The sequence below is a fragment of the Coregonus clupeaformis genome, chromosome 1 (genome assembly GCF_020615455.1).
Source record: "Coregonus clupeaformis isolate EN_2021a chromosome 1, ASM2061545v1, whole genome shotgun sequence".
In the NCBI taxonomy this organism is placed as follows: domain Eukaryota; kingdom Metazoa; phylum Chordata; class Actinopteri; order Salmoniformes; family Salmonidae; genus Coregonus; species Coregonus clupeaformis.
Window position 1 is genome coordinate 52,207,174 of NC_059192.1, and position 22,634 is coordinate 52,229,807.

Genomic DNA, 22,634 nt, shown 5'->3' on the forward strand with positions numbered 1-22,634 from the left:
CGTTTCACAAAGACATGGCGGTTGGAACCAAACATCTCAAATTTTGACAGATTTCCACCGGTCTAATGTCCATTGCTCATGTTTCTTGACCCAAGCAAGTCTCTTCTTCTTATTGGTGTCCTTTAGTAGTGGTTTCTTTGCAGTAATTCGACCATGAAGGTCTGATTCACACAGTCTCCTCTGAACAGTTGATGTTGAGATGTGTCTGTGACTTGAACTCTGTGAAGCATTTATTTGGGCTGCAATTTCTGAGGCTGGTAACTCTAATGAACTTATGCTCTGCAGCAGATGTAACTCTGTGCCTTCCTTTCCTGTGGCGGTCCTCATGAGAGCCAGTGTCATCATAGCACTTGATGGTTTTCCGACTGCACTTGAAGAAACTTTCAAAGTTCTTGTAATTTTCCATATTGACTGACTTTCATGTCTTAAAGTAATGATGGACTGTCGTTTCTCTTTGCTTATTTGAGCTGTTCTTGCCATAATATGGACTTGGTCTTTCACCAAATAGGGCTATCTTCTGTATACCCCTTCTACCTTGTCACAACACAACTGATTGTGTCAAACGCATTAAGAAGGAAAGAAATTCCACAAATTAACTTTTAACAAGGCACACCTTTTGATTTAAATGCATTCCAGGTGACTACCTCATGAAGCTGGTTGAGAGAATGCCAAGAGTGTGCAAAGCTGTCATCGAGGCAAAGGGTGGCTACTTTGAAGAATCTAAAATCTAAAATATATTTACATTTGTTTAACACTTTTTTGGTTACTACATGATTCCATATGTGTTATTTCATAATTTTGATGTCTTCACTATTATTCTACAATGTAAAAAATAAAGAAAAACCCTTGAATGAGTAGGTGTGTCCAAACCTTTGACTGGTAGTGTATGTGCCAGGGTCAGTGGCTGTAACTGCTGGACCACACAGGCACTGAGGTAACCAATCATTTATTCGGTCTATTGCTTTCCTTGAACATATAATAAAACGATTTATCTAAAGAAACTGATTTTCCCTAACGAAAAATACATCCACCCACTACAAATATGATTATTATCCACATGAGAATGCACACAAGACGAGCTGTAGCCTGCACATAGCCTACATCGATTACTTGAATTGACACCCAGTGGACCTGCAGTCTAAGTTATTGTATAGCCTGCAAACACCGCTTCCAGCTGTCCTCTGGAGGCGATTCTAAATATTTAATATTCATCCAAATCCTCCTGCTGCAGGATTATTATCCTCCTGCTACAGAAAGGGTCAAATGAAGATCCGACATCTGTATATTGATAATTGGAATATAATTATTAATCGTTGGCTTTTATATTTATACTGTCTGGTATTTACAGCATATTGAAGTTTCTCCCCTCACCTCTTGATACACAATAATGGGCTGTGACTGTGTGTGTGTGTGCGTGCGTGTCCTGTAGGAGTTTGTGATGATCGTGGTGTTTGGGCTGGAGTACATCATCAGGATATGGAGCGCAGGCTGCTGCTGTCGCTACAGGGGATGGCAAGGACGCCTCCGCTTTGCCAGGAAACCCTTCTGTGTCATAGGTAACTGTGTGTGTGTGTGTGTGTGTGTGTGTGTGTGTGTGTGTGTGTGTGTGTGTGTGTGTGTGTGTGTGTGTGTGTGCGTCTGTGTGCTTCACTGCAAAGGCCCTATCACTCCACCAAGAGATTACATTTACATTTACATTTTAGTCATTTAGCAGACGCTCTTATCCAGAGCGACTTACAGGAGCAATTAGGGTTAAGTGCCTTGCTCAAGGGCACATTTACGTCATTTAGCAGACGCTCTTATCCAGAGCGACTCACCAATTGGTGCGTTCACCCTATAGCCAGTGGGATAACCACTTTACAAATGTTTTTTTGGGGGGGTAGAAGGATTACTTTATCCTATCCCAGGTATTCCTTAAAGAGGTGGGGTTTCAAATGTCTCCGGAAGAGATGCAGCCTGACCACTAGAAATAGACTTCGATTTAGACATTTGAAAAGGTCCTGATGTCGATATATGCCTTCCTCGGCACTCACAAAGAAAGAAAAATGATTGCCCAACTCTGGGCGCAAACTGATGCTCAGAGCCAAAGCACGCTGCTCATACCACTGCTCTACGGCAGTTCACAATGCTCTAGCAAGCCGTGAGAATACTTCATGGTACTTGATGGAAACAGCGGCGGTTGGTTTGCGGAGCCATCCCCAAACCATAGCCCTAACCTTAACCACTCAGAATAAATGCCTAAACTGTTAACCTTTGAGTTGTTTCTGTTTTAACCCTGTAATGCGTTAAAAATAGACGTTCATCCATAATACGTTGAATTTCAAAAGGAAGCTATGAGCTCTTGTTGTTGAGAAATGATCATCAAGACTGTCAATATTCGGCCTCCCGAGTGGCGCAGCGGTCTAAGGCACTGCATCGCAGTGCTAGAGGCGTTACTACAGAACCAGGTTAATTCCCGGGCTGTGCCACAATTGGCCCAGCATCGTCCGGGTTAGGGGAGGGTTTGGCCGGGGGGGGCTTTACTTGGCTCATCGCACCCTAGCGACTCCTTGTTGCGGGCCGGGTGCCTGCAGGCTGACCCCGGTTGCCAGTTGAGCAGTGTTTCCTTCGACATATTGGCTTCCGGGTTAAGCTGGCGGGTGTTAAGGAGCGCGGTTAGGTGGGTCATGTTTCGGAGGACGCATGACTCCACCTTCGCCTCTCCCAAGCCCGTTGGGGAGTTGCAGCGATGAGACAAGATTGAAATTGAGGAGAAAAAGGTGGGTAAAATAAAAATAATTAAAATGAATGTCAATATTCAAGGCTGATTTCTGATTGACAGATAATGTACTTCAGTACACAAAAAGAAGCTGGCATTGAGTTCTCATAAAAGAAGGATAAATACAGTTTACAAGAACATAGATCACTATCTGTTTCTTCTCTCAATAGAGAATACTAAAACCAGCCACGGTTAGAGTTTCAAAGTTTTAAATGTGATTGATGTGAATTGGAGCGAAACACACTATTATCCCAGTGTACTGTAGGAGCAGTAGTTTTATGTTCTTCAGTGTGGCCCTAAGGATGTGGGTTTGTGTGAACCCTCTTTACCCCTCTCATTCTCCCTTTATCTATCTCTCACACTCTCTCCTTTCTCCTCTGATTGTGTGAAAGTGAATACTAGGTACATTAGATCCATGTGATGACTCCTACAGTACACTGTGTCTATTTTCTTAACCAGTCTCAGAGCTCCAGATCAACACAGTTTGATCAACACCCCTCTACTCTCTCTGGTGTTGGGCACCAACAGCCTGCTGAGTGGGGGACATTTTCACAGAGCTGAAACGTGGAGATGTTACCCAAAACTACCATACCATTTCAAATCCTTAACTCTCCACTTGATTCAAAACAAGTTTGGAACATGTAATTGTATCGCGTGTAACACTCATATGCACTGCAATACATTATCATTAGCCTCTCATGGAAGTTTACAAGACTGTAAATACTGCAAAAGTATTGAAGTTGGTTTGGGTGCTTTCCTCCAACCCTTTATCTCTTTCTGTCTCTTTCCAGACATAATTGTCCTCATAGCTTCCATTGCTGTGGTGTCCGCTGGTAGCCAAGGTAACATCTTTGCCACCTCAGCATTGCGTAGCCTTCGCTTCCTGCAGATCCTGCGGATGGTGCGTATGGACCGCAGAGGGGGCACCTGGAAACTACTGGGATCTGTAGTCTATGCACACAGTAAGGTACAACCATGTTTGTAGTCCAACAGTCTGGCCTAGATGGTCCTATGTACTCTGACCTTCTTCAAAGAATAGGAGGATGTGCTCCCCCACTAGTATCTGGTTCCTCTCAAGTTCTTCCTAGTGAATTTTTCCTTGTCACTGTCACTTCAACTTGATCTTTAGGGGTTGAAGACATCGTTGCTATTAGGCTACACAACAAAAACAGTGAGTTTTTATGTTTTTGTTTAAGCATAATCATTGATTTCCTATAGGAGTTGGTGACAGCCTGGTACATTGGGTTCCTGGTGCTCATCTTCTCTTCGTTCCTGGTCTACCTCGTGGAGAAGGAGTTCAACAAAGACTTTGCCACATATGCCGATGCTCTGTGGTGGGGCACAGTGAGTCTACACACACACACACACACACACACACTCCACACAAAAATACACTCAATTTAGATTGATCAATATGTTTCAACATAGCCCATACTAATATGCACAGGACTGAAGTTTAATAAGCAGATACAAGAAAACAAGAACAAAGAAAGAGTAGCTTTATGATCATTACTGGATGTGCCGACCAGTCAATAATATGACCTTAAGACACCTTAATGACATCTTGGCATGACAGAGCTACAAGCTCATGCTTGGCTGGTCTTCAAACAACTCCCAGGCACTACTTGCTAGACCTTAAACAATGTCAACACAAATAATGAATGCCCACGGCTTCAGACCCGCTAAAATGACCCAATCGATGAATGTAATTTCCAGTGTCTGTCAGGCGAGACTGGGCTATTAGATGTGCAAGGGGAGACAGGGACAGGAAGAGAAAGGGGGTCACTGAAATACACAACACATACAAAAGTGCAGTGTTATTCAATTCTGGTCCTCAATAGCTTTATACAGTGGGTCTTTCTATTCAGGAAGTACATTTCATTACCTGAATTGACTGAATTGAAAATGGAATTGACCCAAAATACTACAAACCGGTATTTTGGGACAATTGTTTTGTGACCTCTGAACTCTGTGATGTTGATGTGTCTGAACAGATCACCCTGACGACCATTGGCTATGGAGACAAGACTCCTCAGACATGGACGGGTCGTCTGATCTCAGCTGGCTTTGCTCTGATGGGAATCTCCTTCTTCGCCCTGCCTGCCGTGAGACACACACACACCCACATGCACACACACACGCACACACACAATTTGACGTTGAGTGATTGAACGTGGTCCATTGTGTGTGTGTGTGTGTGTGTGTGTGTGCAGGGTATCCTGGGCTCAGGCTTTGCCCTGAAGGTACAGGAGCAGCACAGACAAAAACACTTTGAGAAGAGGAGGAACCCAGCAGCCAGCCTCATCCAGGTACACAACACACACTCACACAAGTCCATCACCAGATATGATTTAACTGTTCTGTGTGTGTGTGTGTGTGTGTGTGCGTGTGTGTGTGCGTATGTGAAAGTGCCCGTGTGTGTTTGTTTCAGAGTGTGTGTGTGTGTATACAGTATACAGTATGTGTATGTGTGTGTGTGAAAACATGCATGTGTGCGTTTGTGTCAGAGTGTGTGAGTGAGTGTATGTGAGTGTGTGTTTGTGTGCGAGTGTGTGTGTAGTTGATATCTAACCGTGGCTGAGACTCTTTGTCCTCTCTCAGGTCCAAAGGCAATACAGGGCTGATATTTATGAGCTGTTTCCACCAGAGCTATTCCCAGGGTGGATTTACCTCTACGCCAAAGCTCATCCTAACAGACAAGACCCGGACTTTTACAATACACAATCATCTTAACATAGACAATGAACTCCACAAAACAAACACACAGATCTTGTTTTTATAGATATTTTACCATCAAGCAGAAAAAACGATTAGGCTACTCGTTTGATTCATATATTCAATTTAGCTCCCTTTTCCACTGCTTTAAGGCCTGCAAACAGCCAACTCATTTTGCATTGTACTCTATTTATACTATCTGTATGGTATGGCTGAGTTGATGTGGAACTCAACACTTCTCCTGACCAGATATTTTTTCTCGACAGACAGACATCCAGTACATCTGCAGTTGGCAGGGATGTGTTATCTCTGTTGTTTGTTTGTGCTTGTCTTTCGCTATTGTGTGCCCTTTGTATTTATACTGAACAAAAATATAAACGCAACATGTAAAGTGTTGGTCCCATGTTTCATGAGCTGAAATTAAACATCCCAGAAATTGTCCATACTCACAAAAAGCTTATTTCTCTACCATAAGCCTCCTCCATTGTCGTTTTAGAGAATTTGGCAGTACGTCCAACCGGCCTCACAACCGCAGACCACGTGTAACCACGCCAGCCCAGGACCTCCACATCCATCTTCTTTACCTGCGGGATCGTCTGAGACCAACCACCCGGACAGCTGATGAAACTGTGGGTTTGCACAACCGAAGAATTTCTGCACAAACTGTCAGAAACCATCTCAGGGAAGCTCATCTGCGTGCTCCTTTTCTTCACAAGGGTTTTGACCTGACTGCAGTTCGGCGTCGTAACCGACTTCAGTGGGCAAATGTTCACCTTTGATGGCCACTGGCACGCTGGAGAAGTATACTCTTCACGGATGAATCCCGGTTTCAACTATAACGGACAGATGGCGTTGTGTAGGCGAGCGGTTTGCTGATGTCAACGTTGTGAACAGAGTGCCCCATGGTGGCAGTGGGGTTATGGTATGGGCAGGCATAAGCTACGGACAATGAACACAATTGCATTTTATAAATGGCAATTTGAATACACAGACATACCATGACGAGATCCTGAGGCCCATTGTCGTGCCATTCATCCGCCGCCATCACCTGATGTTTCAGCATGATAATGCACGGCCCCATGTCGCAAGGGTCTGTACACAATTCCTGGAAGCTGAACATTTCCCAGTTCTTCCATGGCCTGAATACTCACCAGACATGTCACTCATTGAGCTTGTTTGGGATGCTCTGGATCGACGTGTACGACAGCGTGTTCCAGTTCCCGCCAATATCCAGCAACTTCACACAGCCATTGAAGAGGAGTGGGACAACATTCCACAGGCCACAATCAAAAGCCTGGTCAACTCTATGTGAAGGAGATGTGTCGCGCTGCATGAGGCAAATGGTGGTCAACCAGATACTGACTGATCTTCGCCCCTACCTTTTTTAAGGTATCTGTGACCAACAGATGCATATCTGTATTCCCAGTCATGTAAAATCCATAGATTAGGGCTTAATTTATTTATTTCAATTGACTGATTTCCTTATGTGAATTTTAACTCAGTAAAATCTTTGAAATTGTTGCATTTTGCTTTTATATTTTTGTTCAGTGTACTGTATGTGTGTGTCTGTCTGTGTATGTGTTGTGCACCTCTATGTGTTTATGATTACGTGTACCCTATCTCCTCACCATGTTGCCATTCCTCCCATCGATGTATGTCTGTCTGCGTGTGTCAACTCGTACCCCAGGCGGCTTGGCGTCTCTACTCCACCGATGATGCCCGTCCCTACCTCAGTGCCACGTGGCAGCACTACCAGGGTGCCCTCTCCCCCTTCAGGCATGTATCCCCCCCTCCCCCTGCCCCATGATGCCTTGACAGTTTTACTAATCACTCTCTTTTTGTTTTCTTTCTCTTTCCTTTCTTTCTCCCTTCCTCCCTCCCTTCCTCCCTCCTCCGTTCCCTCTGGCCTTGTCTTACAAAACATGTCTCCCCCTTCTCCCTCCTCCCTCCTCTGTCTTTTTGTTTTTCTTTTGTTTTCTGTTGACTGCACGTAGTGTGTCTGGCGTAGTTATGCTGCTGATGAGAACTCGGTTTCCATAGCTACCTGGAAGCCTCATTTGAAGGCGTTGCATACCTGCAGTCCTGCAAAGTAGGTAACAACTAAAGTATGGCTGCTGCTCTGCTCTGCTCTCTTCCTCTGTGCTCTTCTAGCTTTTTTCACAATTTCCTTCTCTGTCACTTTTTGAGTTTAATCAGCTCAGCAACTACTTTTGACATTCCTCTGTATACTTATTTTGTTATTATTGTAACTGGATACTTGTTTTGGTTACAGTACTTTTACAGTCATTTTTTTGAAGGCTCACAGTCATCAAATAGTCTAATATTTCCAGGCGCCCACACACAAAGAACCAAACGTACATACTTTGCTTTCACTAATTCATTTAAACATGGAAAGTAAAACAGAGTGTATAAACAAACATTTTCCAACTTATCTTGTCCAGAAATTACATCCATGTTTTCTCTGAAGGCTTTAGGGTGTGTTTAAGGGCACAGGAGAGGAGCCTGGTAATATTGTCTGGACCACCTGCTTTATTGCACACTCACCCGCTCTCATGCAAACATACACACACATACCCTCTGTAGGTCTACATACAGTGTGGGCACAAACACAGACATCTACTTATTCAATCACAATTACACAGAAATACACACACACACACCTTTCTATCTCCTATCTCTGTTTGCCAGTGCTTTCCTAGCCCGGTCATGTGGCACAGCCATCGCTTGCATGTGTACCTGCTGCAATGTTCTGCTGACAACTAGCTGACAACATTTATCTTTCACAAGGCTTTGACTGTGGTAGTTTGTGTTCTTCATGCCTGACTGTTTGTGTTTATGTTCTGACATCATGTCTCGCATGCGACACACACAGAGAGGATGTTATGAAGCTAGCTGACCTTCATCTTCATCTCGCTGTCCCTGTGGGAGACCCTGTAGACTCTGTCATTAACTACTGATGTCTCTTCCCTTGTCTCTCTCTCCTCTTTTCTCACTAACACCTAAAGGAAAGAACAGGGCGAGACAACTAGCAGGTTTGTAGCTCTCGCCTCTACACACATCGCGCAATGGTTTATTCAATGACATTCACTCTAATAAGAAGTCATATGCTGTTTGTGTTGATACTGAACCCTTGTTTTCAAATTGTTTTGAAAGTCACTGTTTGGCCAGAGCTTCCAATCACCAGGGTGTCCCAGGTCAGAATCAGTCCCTTGTTAGAGGGGAAGAATGAAAATCAACAGTGCTATGGAAGTCAATGTCCTGGTTTGAGAGAGGGGTCTCTAGTATATCAGTCTCTGTCTCTCAGAGCACCTCTCCAAGCCACCATGAATGCACTACCGGTCGTTTCTCTCTGTCTCTGCCGTGTTTGTGTGTTTTAGAGAGTATCTGAGTGTGTTTCTATGCTTACTGTGTGTGTGTGTGTGAGAGTTTGTGTGTGTTTCTACACTGTATGGGATTGAGTGTGTGTGTTTCTACGATATGTGTGTGTTATGTGCAAACCGGCGTCTGTACCATGTCTGCACCATGACGTGCTTTTTCCATTCCAAGGGTATTTATATAACTCATCAAACACCAGTCTCAGTCGGCAGGCCGAGAGACAAGGAGAGGAGGAGGGAGAGACAGAGAGATTTGTGACTTTAATTATGATTTTTGGTTATTGTTTTTACAATACAGTGCTCCTTTGGCAACGGTGGATTCCTCATGTCATGCCAGTGCAGCTTTTATAAATGTGGATTTTATGTTGAGAGACATATGCATAGCACACACGCAGTCACACACACACACACACACACACACACACACACACACACACACACACACACACACACACACCACCAAACTGTCATTCTCTGCTAATTCTCCAAGCTGTTAGAAGTCATGGGGTTTTGTATGCTTTCATTGGCTTCTCAAATAACTTCTGTTGTGGTTTAGTCAATTAGGCAAGAGCTTTTGAAATCATAATTACACCCCATCTTTTCATGCACTCAAATTTATACCATACAATTAGCTGTATAATTTAATTTTTCTTAAGCATCGCTCACATCAAGGGTTGAGAACTTAGATAATGTTATTAGTTGCTTTATAGTAGCAAATTAGTTTGGTAAAACAGACTTATAAACTCAACCAGCTAAACACTGTGTGTGTGTGTGTGTGTGTGTCTGTGTGTGTGTCTGTGTGTCTGTGTGTTTGTGTGTGTGTCTGTGTGTGCATCTGTGTGTGCGTGTGTGTGTGTCTGTGTGTGCGTGTGTGTCTGTCTGTGTGTGTGTGGGTGTGTGTGCACACGGGTATAGGTGTGAGAGTATGAGACTGATTATTCTGCTCTTTTGGAATCTTTTCTTCACAATTTATGACTTCTGACTTCTACACTCTTAGAAAAAAGGGTTCCAAATGGGTTCTTCGGCTGTCCATTTTTGATTCTAGGTAGAACCCTTTTTAGTACCAGGTAGAAATATTTTGGGTTCCATGTAGAACGCTCTGGGGAAAGGGTTCTGCATGTATCCCAATAGGGTTCTACCTGGAACCAAAAGGGTTATTCAAAGGGTTATCCTATGGGGACAGCCGAATAACCCTTTTAGGTTCTAGATAACACCTTTTTTTCTAAGAGTGTAGAGTCTAAGGACATAACCACCATAAATTAACCTTCATATTTTTTATTTAAACTCCTAGGCCTAGAGCTAAATGTATGTGAGTTATATAATCACCAGTTATATTTATACTTCAGCACTGACAACATAGAATGTGAGATACATAATCGCCCGTTTATACTTCTGACAGTATTGACCGTACAGATGTCTCTCCTCCCTCCCTTTCCTACTCCATGGTGTGTTAACCCTTTCCTCCTCTATTTGTCTTCCTCCCTACCCCCGTAGTAAGGGTCATAGTAATAGGAGGAGCTTCAGAAGGAAATGTAGGAGGTACTCAATACCCAGCATCCGCTCCTCCCTGGTCACATGATCTCTGGGAATGCTGACTAACTGCCAGGTGCATGGAGGATGACGAGAGAACCCCCAAACTGCCACCCCTTCAATAAAACTATTGTACTTGCCCTTTGCTTGTCTAATGGGATTGCTGCCTGTTACCTGTTGCCTGTTGGTTTTGACCCCCACCTCCCTTGGATCCCCTTATCAGACACAACCCCTAACTAACTGTATCCTGGCCCCCCTGGGTATCGGAAGTAGTTCTGTGTGTAGAAATCTGAATTCTTAATACAGTCCTTAATGTCTGAATTCTACGGTCCATCTCGATCTCCATTGGTCTGCTGAGGTCCCTCAGCTTGGCTGCATGGTGCCACTGCATGAATTCACCACCATGACTGAACTTTGATCACACTGCACTGATGCATCTTCATTAACCTAGGCTTGGGCAAGGTCCATGTTATCGTTAATAACTTCCTTATCGTTACTGGAGCGCGATATTCCCTCCTGAAGTTTCCACAAAAACTTTAGTCTGAATCTGGGAGTTGGCTCACTGATCATTGGTGCCTGCAGAATCAAGCCTGAGCATTGGGCCTGCTGTCACACCATCTGATTGATCCACAGCATTGCATGCTTGTCCGGTTGCCATGGCGGGGGGGGTTTAGGGTGTGTTTCAGGTAGAGGCTCTCTGCACCCCCCCCACCCGCCTATAAATCTACAGTACGTCTAAGCACAGGCCCACCGGCACAATACAGATCTAAGTGTCCTAGAGATACTGAGATAGTAGCCTACAGTTTAAGTAGTAGGAACAGTGATTCTATGCATCAGTATGAATTGTAAGTCTTGCAGTGTTCCCTGGTATTTTTCTTTGTCTTAGAAGAGTGGTCAGTGTCATACTACTGCAACTGCTCTCTACAAAACTAGTCCACAAGAGTTATAGGTCCTAGAGAGCTACAAGGTGTGTACACTCATATAAAAAAAAGGGTTATTCATTTGTCCCCATAGGAGACCCCTTTTTGGTTCCAGGTAGAACCCTTTTAGTGGTGAAAGGGTTCCACGTAGAACCTTGTATTAGTGAAGGGTTCCACTTGGAAGTAGGGACAGTAAAGAACACTTTATGGTTCTAGGCAGCAACTTATTTTCTAAGAGTGTAGACTTCTGTTTCCACCCAGCTGATTCAGCTGCTTTAGTGCTGGGCTGGAGCAAAAGCATGCACATCCTATACAGATGTAGGATCTTAATTTGATCACCCTGTTGCAGGATTACTTTTCAAGTGTAGTGTATTTGAAGTTTAAAAAGGCTTCTGAGGTTTGTGTTTTCCATTTTGAAATTTCAGACTTGATTTTCCATTATTTATAATCCACACATTTCACATTTCCTGTTGCTGCAGGATTATTTTCCTGCTGTAGCAAACTAGATCTATTTAAGATTCTATATCTGTAGTTCCTCAGGACCGTGGGTTAGGGACCACTCTCTTAGAGAGTAGATGGGGTACTCTAAGTGTGTTGTGGATGAGGTAAGCATGTTTGGGTTTGAGGAAAGGACAGTTCACTGCACTACACTGTGAGTGTGCTCTGTCTGCACACATTTTTCTTTCTCAGGTGGAATGCATAATGACAGTGTTTCTCTCTCTCTCTCTCTCTCTCTCTCTCTCTCTCTCTAGTACGAAGTTGAGCTTTAAGGAGCGGGTACGGATGGCAAGCCCTCGCGGCCAGAGCATGAAGAGCCGCCAGACGTCCATCAACAACGACCGGCGCTGTTCCCCGGGCAACGATGTGGCGGGCGCTGAGACGGGCAGCAGCCCTACCAAGGTGCAGAAGAGCTGGAGCTTCAACGACCGCACCCGCTTTAGACCCTCCTTACGCCTCAAGAGCCAATCACGCACCACGCCCTCCGAGGGTGAGTGGAGAGTATGTGTGGGTTTCTGTGTGCGTGTATGTATATACGGTATGTGTTTTATAAGAAGTCCACAAGGGTAGAGTCACGACTTACATTCAACAGAAGTTCCAATAACCTCCAACATGACATATGGAGGTCCAGTCCACTGCCATACTGTATATAAACCTCTATTGGAACAGAGAAGTCAAGCTGTATGTAACCTTCTAATAGAGAAGGAAGGTGCTTGACTGAGCAGTTCCCTGTTTCTGTCGCCCTGCCTCTCACTGTGTAGTTTATCTGTCCTCTGCAGGACACCTATCCTAACAATAAATCAGACCTGAGAAACTCTCAGACTGCGCTCATATTATTGACTAGACGATGTATGCATCCTTCAATCACTACACATACGGGAAACAGCTGAGCTGGCAAATCGTGACTATTCCTAGAGTTAACTGGAGGTTTGTGGCACCTTAATTGGGGAGAACGGGCTCGTGGTAATGGCAGGAGCAGAAAAAGTGGAATGGTATCAAATACATCAAACACATGGTTTGATGCCATTCCATTTGCTCTGTTCCAGCCATTAATATGAGCCGTCCTCCCCTCAGCAGTCTTCACTGCTAGAGATCCAATTTTGATTTGAGGAAAAAATATAAATAAATATTATATTGTTGAGTTTCAGCTTGGCGCTGAAGTCTGTAAGGAAGGTTTATTTATTTATTTGGTCATCTTTAATTTAGCACCTCAAGTGGGTTGAGAATGCATTCTATTTTATAATTATGACCTGGGGAAGACTTGCAATGGTGACGGGTTGAAAGAGCCAGTTGGAATCTGACTAGTTGGCCATGGCAGTATGAGAGACCAGTTAACTTGACACAACCCCTCTTTCTGTCTCTCAGTGGACACAGGAATGGGGAATGATGACGCATTCGGCGACAGGGTTTGCCACTGTGATGTCACCGTGGAGGACCTATCAGCTCCATTGAAGGCTGTCATCAGAGCCGTCAGGTGAGTGCTTCAGCCCGGTCACCCGTGATACAAGTCAGTATTCGACGTCCATCCATGTCTGAGGATGTCGGGAGATAACGTAGAAACCGGCCACTAGGGGCAACAGTGGGCACTGTCACCTTGAAGTAGGTTCCTGTTTGGGATGGGCGTAAGCATCTGCCTCTGATTCCAAAGGTTGCAAGTTTGAATTCAGAGATAGAAAGTTGTTTTTGATATTTTAGTTTTAAGCCTAACCCAAACCTTAACCCCTACCTTAACCATTTGGAGTCAATGCCTAACCTTAAGAATTTGGAGTTAATGCCTGAACTTAACCCTAACGTGCAAAAATTTGACATTTGGAAGAACTCCGAAATTTGACGTTTGAGAACCATGGATGAACGTCTAATTCTGACGTGAGATTGTGAGTGCTTCAAGGGATTCTGCTAACCCAGTGATGGGTCAGGGAGAACAGTTTGGGGGGCTGTTACAGCTGGCCCCTTACTCACTCTGCCACCGGCAACATGTCTCTGTTTACTCATGTGGCCACCATACTGGTACTGTCTCTCCCTCCCTCCCTCACCTCCTCTCCCTCTCCTTCACCCTCTCCCTCCCTCACCCCCTCTCCCTCTCCCTCTCCTTCACCCTCTCCCTCCCTCACCCCCTCTCCCTTCTCCTTCACCCTCTCCCTCCCTCACCCCCTCTCTCTCTCCTTCACCCTCTCCCTCCCTCACCCCCTCTCCCTCTCCTTCATCCTCTCCCTCCCTCACCCCCTCTCCCTCTCCTTCACCCTCTCCCTCCCTCACCCCCTCTCCCTCTCCTTCACCCTCTCCCTCCCTCACCCCCCTCTCCCTCTCCTTCACCCTCTCCCTCCCTCACCCCCTCTCCCTCTCCTTCACCCTCTCCCTCCCTCACCCCCTCTCCCTCTCCTTCATCCTCTCCCTCCCCCTCTCCCTCTCCTTCACCCTCTCCCTCCCTCACCCCCTCTCACTCTCCTTTTTACTACCTCTTCTCTCTCTCCCTCCCTCCCTCTTTTTCCATTTCCCTTTAACTCTCCATCTCCCCCACCTCTCTCTAACGGTGTCGAAAGATGTCCTATTTTGATTGTCTGCCAACACCCCAATTCCCATCCACAGGTTGTTGCTCCAGAGGACCCCCTCTCCCTTTGCCCAGCCTGCTTGCTAAGCAGGCCCCCTCTGTGGGCAGTGGGAGTAGAGACGTGCCCCTGGCTTTCCCAGGGTGTCGGGTTGACACCCTCTCAGTCAGAACTGTTATTACAGCAGCTCATCTGTCATGATGGTTTCCATTTATACAGTGAGGATAGTGAGCAACTAAAGCAGTTCTGGAACCATTAGGGGGTCAGAATGAATCAACTGTAGAGAGCCACATACCTGCATCAATATTATTCACTCAGCAGTAGCTGTACTTGTACATTAAGGTAGAGGTATAATACAATTCTAGCGTGGTTGGGTTTCAAAATAGCTCAGTCAGGTTTTGTTGACATGACATCTGCTAAGGTATCATAATGTTCTTGTGAAAGTATCTGAGTAATGTTTATTTTACCTATGCTCCGAAAACAAAAGGTAAAGGCTAAAGTGACAACTGTCAGCTTCTTGCGAACATACTGGTTTATGTGTAGTTAAGCTGTTGTTGCCCTCTAGTGGCTGACAAAGAGATGACAGGTAGATCAAATCAAATCAGATTTTACATTTTACATTTACATTTAAGTAATTTAGCAGACGCTCTTATCCAGAGCGACTTACAGTTAGTGAGTGCATACATTATTTTTTATTTTCCATACTGGCCCACCGTGGGAATCGAACCCACAACCCTGGCGTTGCAAACGCCATGCTCTACCAACTGAGCTACATCCCAAATCAAATCAAATTTTATTGGCCACATGCGCCGAATACAACAGGTGCAGACATTACAGTGAAATGCTTACTTACAGCCCTTAACCAACAGTGCATTTATTTTTTAACAAAAAAGTAAGTGTTGAGAAAAAAAGAGCAGAAGTAAAATAAAAATAACAGTAGGGAGGGTATATATACAGGGGGGTACCGGTGCAGAGTCAATGTGCGGGGGCACCGGCTAGTTGAGGTAGTTGAAGTAGTTGCCACAATGACATGATTCTGTTTGATTCTCACCTCTTTTCCACTCAGGATCATGAAGTTTCATGTAGCAAAGAAGAAGTTTAAGGAGACTCTGCGTCCGTACGATGTGAAGGATGTGATAGAGCAGTACTCTGCAGGACACCTGGATATGCTCTGCAGAATCAAGAGTCTACAGACTAGGTGAGATGCGCACACACACACACAGACAGACAGACACATAAACACACACACCTTCATATCTATGTTCACCTTATCCACTTTATTCACGTGTCTGTCTGTCTGTCTGTCTGTCTGTCTGTCTGTCTGTCTGTCTGTCTGTCTGTCTGTCTCTCTCTGTCTGTGTGTGTGTGTGTGTGTGTGTGTGTGTGTGTGTGTGTGTGTGTGTGTGTGTGTGTGTGTGTGTGTGTGTGTGTTTGTATGTGTGTGTGTGTGTGTGTGTGTATGACCCTCCTATGTACCTCTTCCTCCCAGGCTGGACACCATAGTGGGTCCTCCTCAGCAGCAGCTGCTGAGCCCCAGGGTCAAGACCTTTTCCTCTCCCTCCCTGCACTTATATTACAACCAGGCCAGGAGGAAGTCCATGCCAGGGACGAAGTCTGTCCCAGGGTTAGGCAACCCCCCACCCCCCACTCTCCTGCCTAACATAGGCTAACTGTAGACATCTCATGCATCTCTATGTGTGACTTTATAAAGATTGTAGTTTAGTAGTTGATTCTAGTAGTGGTAGTCTAGTCTGGTTTTAAAGAATGTGCGTGTAGCTCGTACATACGTGGTGCCTGTAGTTGTCCTTTTTTGCTACACTTCAAGTGTTTGAGTGTGTGTGTGTGTGTGTATATATGTGTGTGTGTGTGTGTGTTGTATCTGACCCCCATGTCTCTCCCATACAGACTGGCCACTGGACTGGGCCCCACCCTGAGCAGCAAACCTGGGAACATGTCCTCCCCCTCCCTGCAATTATATTACAGCCAGGCCAGGAGGAAGTCCGCCCCAGGGATGAAGTCCCCAGGGTTAGATAACCCCCCTCCCACACCAACCCCTAATAACGTAGACCCCCTAGCCACTACCCCCAACTCCACCCTGTCCCCCGTTCCTCACACAGAGGACAGAGTTTGAAAGGAGATGGTGCTATGTCCATGTGTCCATCAGGGAGCACAAAGCCTGTGTTTGTAGATCTACAGAGGCAGGATAGGTTTAAAGGTGAGATGGTGATGGCTCAACCTACAGGCTTCCAATGGGACTACAAGAGTTTCTACCATATTGCTTACACTATCCGGTCACTTTTAGATCTTTAGATTTAGAGCACCATAGTTCTGTATATATTGACCAGAAAGGACACACTGCTTTCACTGAATCAACCCAGTTTTAGAAGCTTTGGACTCCCTGATGACATAAAGGTGTTTGGAAATGCCAATGGACCAATGGAAGCATTCACCTAGCAGATGTTACATGTGTAACATATCCCCAAATGTGTGGTAAAAGTAAAGCTCCCACATGAAAAAAGACTACAGTTTACTATAGAATAAAAGTACTTACTATAGAATTCTATAGTAAACTGTAGTATACTGTAGAATATTATACTACACACTGTAGTCTCCCTCGATCATGTGTAGTACTTACTATAGAATATACTGTAGTATACTGTAGGGGCGGCAGGTAGCCTAGAGGTTAAGAGTGTTGGGCCAGTAATCGAAAGGTCACTGGTTTGAATCCCAAAGACGATTAGGTGAAAAATCTGTTGATGTGCCCTTGAGCAAGGCACTTAACCCTAAGTCACGGTTGTGGTGAGGGTGCTGTGGGATTATTTAAGATACTCTTTGAAGAGGTAGGGTTTCAGGGTTTCTGTCCTACCTACCTAGAGGTTATGGAAAATGTGCAATTTCTCCTGCGTGTTTCCTGAAGGAGAAAGCCTCCACTTCTATGTCAAAGATAATAAAACAAAAACACAATAGTAAATACTACATTAATGTCCGCAAAAACACTTCTTGAATTACTATAGTATATACTACAGTTTTATTTTACTACAATATTTATACTATAGTTAACTGTAAATACTACAGTATACTACAGTATAGTATTCACTGTAGTGTGTTTGTGGACTTTAAACACTACAGTGAATACTACAGTAAAGTCTGCAAAAAAACACTACAGCGAATACTATAGTATTTACCATAGTATACTATAATATTTTTTCATGTGGGCTGCTATGAATGTGAGGTCTGTCTCAAATATCCTGCATGTTGCTGCGCTTAGGGGACATAGTAAAGATGCAGCTGTCAATCTAACAGAATCGCTGTTCCTCCTCCAAAGGATTGGCTAATGAATAAGGATCTCTCAACATGGAACTTCTGTGAACACAGAGAATGGCTGTCGTTACTAGTTGGTGCAGATTGTTGTTTTTAACATGCACTGTAGATTGCGCTGTAGTTGATTGAAGCTGTAGTTTAGAAACACTGTATGATTGTGTTTTAACTGTAGCCTGTGGTTTGTTGTTTGAACTGTGACTCTGTAGCGTGGGTTGATGAATCTAATCATAGTATGGTGTGTCTGTTCTAACTAACTCTAACACTGACATGCTTCCATTAGAGTTAGGTCTGTTGCCTGCTGTGAAGTGCCCTTAGAAGAGGCTGGGGTGACTGGCAATGTACCCATTAGTCCACTTTTTGTGATTAATACGACAAGTGTGTGTATCACAGGGTGGATCAGATACTGGGTAAGGGCCAGATCCCCATGGACAAGAAGATCAGGGACAAGCTGCACCCTGACGGGGACACTCTGCAGGACATGAGTATGCTGGGACGTGTGTGTAAGGTGGAAAGACAGGTGACCAATTAAGCCAATTACATTAGTTTGTGTGTACTCGTAGAGAAGTGTCTCTTGCACACACTGTAAAAAAAATCTAGTTGATTCAATTAATAATTATTTAGTGACTGGAACACAGCCTTTTTTTAGTTTACTAAACTTTTCGGTCAAAGTGTTACCTGAACTTAACATTTTTTGTTAGCCCAAACTTAGTTCCAACTTGAGAAAACTTAGGTTAGGGACACCCACACATTTTAACATACAATGTTTTCAACTTACATATTTATACAGCGTCAGATATCAGTTAATCTGACTATTCTCTATCATTGATTTGATTGACTTATTTAATTATTTTCTGTTTTAATGTCACTCCTTAATCACTATGATAAATAAAGTAGTGTGTGTACTTTTACCAGAGCTGAAATTTACTTTGAATTGCAAAGTGTAGGAAAACAGGTGAAATCAGTCATTGACACAGACATGGTGGCGTAGCAGGAAGATAGGAATTTCATGAACCAAGAGGTTGTTAGTTCAATATCCCAGGGGAGGACCTGTTGAATAATAATTACTGTATAATGGAACATGCACAATCTAATCATGTACAGTATGTCAACGTGTCAAATATGTAAGTTGAAAACATTGTATGATAAAAGCACTATTTAAATGTGTGGGTGTCGCTAACCAAAGTTTTATGAAGTTGGATCTAAGTTTGAGCCAAATAAACATTTTAAGTTCAGGTAACACTTTGACCAAAAAGTAGAGTAAACTAAAAAAGGCTGTTACTAAATCATATTTAGTTGAATCAACTAGATTATTTTTTAAGTGCAGTGAACCCTTGCTGCTTTTAACGGTCATGTCTCTCGCTCTCCCTCCCCCCTCCCCTCCGCCAGGTGACATCCATAGAGTCAAAGCTGGACTCTCTGCTGGATGTGTACAGGCAGGTGTTACAAAAGGGTTCGTCTACCCTCACCCTCTCCTCCCTGCCCCTGTTCGAGCTGGAGCATCAGACCTCCGACTACCAGAGCTCCGTCCGCAGCAAGGACCTGTCCTCCAGCTCCCCCCTGGGAGGGGAGGGCGGAGGGGGGCATGGAAGTGGTGGGGGGATGTCCCAGTCAACAACAGGCCACCATCTCTCCAGGGGCCTCCAGCTCATCCTGGCCCCCAGCGAGCTCACCCTCAACACCTGCCCCCCCTCCTACCCTGCCTCCACTGCATCCCTCACGCCCTCGCCTCTCCTGCCCCCTGACAGCCCCTACCCGCTCCTCACCACGGCCAGTAGTTTCCCCAGGCGAGCGCACTTCCCTGACCTCCCACCCCCTCCACCATCCGCTGGTGCTGCCACCCTTCAGCTGCCCCCCACGGGCCCCCAGCAAAGACGTCCCCTCAGCCCCACCCCGGATGCTACACGAGGGGGTAGGCTGGAGCAGAGCTCAGGCCTCTCTATGGTGGTGGACTCCGGGGTGGATGATGGAGAGGAGGGGGACAGAGAGGGTGGACATACCCGGGGCAGGGTGCAGCTGAGGGGAAGGCCCCATTTGAGGGAGGAGGGCCCCTGGAGGAGGCACATGAGCCTGGAGGTGGACCCCATGCTGGTGCTTTCCTCTGGATGTGACGGGGAGCCCTCGGAGCAGGGACAGGGGCTGGGGAAGTCCCTGTCGGCACACAACCTCACCCAGCCATCTGCGGACAACCCTCCTAACCTGTCCTCCCCCCTCGGCAACAGTAGCAGTTTTAGTGACGACTCCCATGGCGACCCCGACGCTAGCAACTGGGGCGAGACTGACCTTTTCATCACTGGGTGTGACCTGGAACCGCAGGAGGACCAGTTTGACTTCCTGTCCCATCCCACAGCGGATGGTACTGGCAGCTTGGACCTTCTGCGGACTGAAGATGGGGGGTCCTTAAGCAGTCTGACTGGTCTCCGCACCCCCACAACGGGCAGTGCAGAGTCCCTCAACCAGCCTACCCACGTACGACTAAAATAACTATTCCATAGGAGTGAATAAGAGGGGGGGGTTTCTCACTCTATTCAATCAAAGATTTCAGGCTCACTTTATGCTCCAATACATATCATTGCATGGACTATTTCTTATTTCCTAAAACAGGAACAAGTAGAGAAACTAACAGGGGGAGGGGAGATGAGGGAGGAAGATTGAACAAAAGAGAGGATGGTCAGATAGTGGTAATGTTTGCTCTCTCGACTATGCATGTCTAAACCGAGCCCCTTCATTAGCCCTGGAAACACAGTCATGATGGCCGAGTCCAACCTCATAAGCCCAAATCTCACCTGTTTATCTGCATGTTCCATTAATGGATCCTCCAAACCCTTGGGAGGCAATTATGAGCAGTCAGCAATTATTACCCAAATATAACAAATAATCACAATTTAGTAATAGATAATCCAATAACTCATTTGATAATAACATAGTAAAGTTATCAATAATTTTTTTAATACATTTTACAATCTTGGGTGGCCATTTGATTTTGATGACAAATCCAATATGCTGATTGGGTGCTCTAATCTGACAGTGCCAGTAAGATTCAGTATTTTAGAAACAGGGGACACTTCAAACTGAAAATAAATACAGTATATCTCCTCAAAGTGGATGAGCATTAGTCAATGACAGGTTGGGGACATCTCCACAAGTGGTTAGCCAGCCTACACTTTGTCAGTAGCTTTAATGATCAGAACTTGTTACAGACTTGCCAATGTAAAGGTGAGTGGTGTGAGAGTAAGTCAGAGGAGTTCGATCATAAATACAGGGAGAGAGGACCTGATCCACCATGATTTAGTCCCCTTAAAGTAGTGGTATGTGAACCTGCAAGCCTGGCACTTCCAATAGAGCACACAGGGCATTTTGTCTTATTGTGTCTACTGTCCAACCAATGTCATCACTAATGATGCTGTCCATAGAGATACACAGACAGGAAAGTCATGAACAAGCCATGTTGGAAGTAGATGGCAAATATGGTAACAAGTCTGCTGTCAACGAGCTCAACTTCTGAATGTGATTTTAGTCTGTTTGCATGTCCCACTGCCTTACGAGGCAGCAGCACTGCTGACTGCCACTCAGCCTGAACACAGACGACTGCTCTTGAATGAGAATATGCACAAACGGTGTCAGACAGCTTTATTTTCTCTATGTTGCACCTTTTTGTTCTTGAAAGAGAGAGGCACAGCAGTCTTAAATGTATTCTGTAGAGTTAACGATGACATCTTTCATTCAACATGTTTGTTTATGTTTTTATTTAGTTTTTTGATTGGTGCATTTGTGCATTGGCTTAGCTGATTAACAATTATACTGTAGAATGTGTATATTTTATGTTCATATGTGTGATGTGACCAGCAAAATCTACATAGCTGTGTGTTAAAATGGGATTTTGTATGAAAATGGCCTCAGTGTTTGAGCGGAGTTGGTATGATAAATGCACAACTGAATGCACAATTGTTTGGAGACTTTGGAACCTGCATATGTGACTGGTGGTTTTATTCTCTGTAATGAAATGTTTTTCAGATACATAATCCAAAAAATGCGCTACAGACAGGAGGTACTTGTACAGAGGCCAGATGCATTGGAGGCAGAACTAAATATTGAATCCACTTGGATAACTATGGAGTATGAACTCTTTCATAATATCATGCTTGGTCTGCAGTCTGAAGTTATACGTGACCGACCGGCTCGATATACGGTCTTATGTAGCAAAATTTGAAATCGTGTTTTTTACATTGGATAAAAGTAGAGAGTCAGAGCTAGAAAATGGTATATCATACACTACAGTTGAGGAACAATGGGAAAGGTATTCTGCTTTGAAAGTTGATAAACTTGTAACCTCATTTTTGAGAAAATCGCCCTTGAATGTTTTGGTACCTACTGGAGAGCTCTTCTTTGTATACACCCATTCAGCATCGTTCACACCCTCTTAAGCTTTAGCCCTAGCCATCTCTTTAAGGATTCACATGTGAGGCCATGTACTAAACAACCAAAGATTTCAAGACTAAAGGCTGGTTTATACTACGGGAGTGTTCGGAAATTTAATCTGGAGTGCCAGACTGTGCTCTGGGCGTTCGTAAACTCAGAGCGAATTTACCAGCTACGTCTATCGACATTTGTCGCAGTGACATCATAAACATTATATTGAAATAGTTACTTGCATAGTGGAGTCTTTTGTTTAGACATGTAGCTAGATAGCTAAACAATGAACCATAATCCCAACTCATAACGTTACTACCCTGCATGAATCTGCAGGTAGCTAACCAACCAGGTTCAACGTTAGCTAGCTACCTAACAGTACACTAACTTGAAATGAAAACAACTTTCTGACAAAATTAGAAACATGTAATATCTGAAAATGTAGCTAGCTAGACTATCTTACCCGTATACATCGATGGAAGCTTCTCCCTCTCTGTCACGGATGCGCTTAGTTTGAAGATGTAATGCAGAAAAACAGGTGTTTTATACAACAGCCTTCTGTGTG

At 44.6% G+C, this 22,634-nt stretch overlaps 1 protein-coding gene across 4 annotated transcripts in view; it reads left to right on the forward strand.

Moving 5' to 3' along the window:
* LOC121570502 (potassium voltage-gated channel subfamily KQT member 5) overlaps positions 1-20,253 on the forward strand; it is a 178,887-nt gene extending 158,634 nt beyond the window's left edge. The window contains exons 3-17 of one of the 4 annotated variants that reach the window (XM_041881965.2): positions 1,430-1,556; positions 3,550-3,725; positions 3,977-4,102; positions 4,753-4,863; positions 4,972-5,067; positions 7,161-7,249; positions 8,479-8,505; positions 10,342-10,386; positions 12,050-12,285; positions 13,161-13,269; positions 15,408-15,539; positions 15,831-15,965; positions 16,247-16,366; positions 18,053-18,179; positions 19,049-20,253. In XM_041881965.2, coding sequence (XP_041737899.1) covers positions 1,430-1,556; positions 3,550-3,725; positions 3,977-4,102; positions 4,753-4,863; positions 4,972-5,067; positions 7,161-7,249; positions 8,479-8,505; positions 10,342-10,386; positions 12,050-12,285; positions 13,161-13,269; positions 15,408-15,539; positions 15,831-15,965; positions 16,247-16,366; positions 18,053-18,179; positions 19,049-20,143 — 2,751 coding nt within the window. In that variant the 3' untranslated portion in view covers positions 20,144-20,253. Of the gene's footprint in view, positions 1-1,429; positions 1,557-3,549; positions 3,726-3,976; positions 4,103-4,752; positions 4,864-4,971; positions 5,068-7,160; positions 7,250-7,467; positions 7,563-8,478; positions 8,506-10,341; positions 10,387-12,049; positions 12,286-13,160; positions 13,270-15,407; positions 15,540-15,830; positions 15,966-16,246; positions 16,367-18,052; positions 18,180-19,048 lie in introns of all 4 variants that reach the window. The other 3 variants (XM_041881982.2, XM_041881972.2, XM_045221813.1) reach the window with 3 other exon arrangements.
* Positions 20,254-22,634: the final 2,381 nt, after the last annotated feature.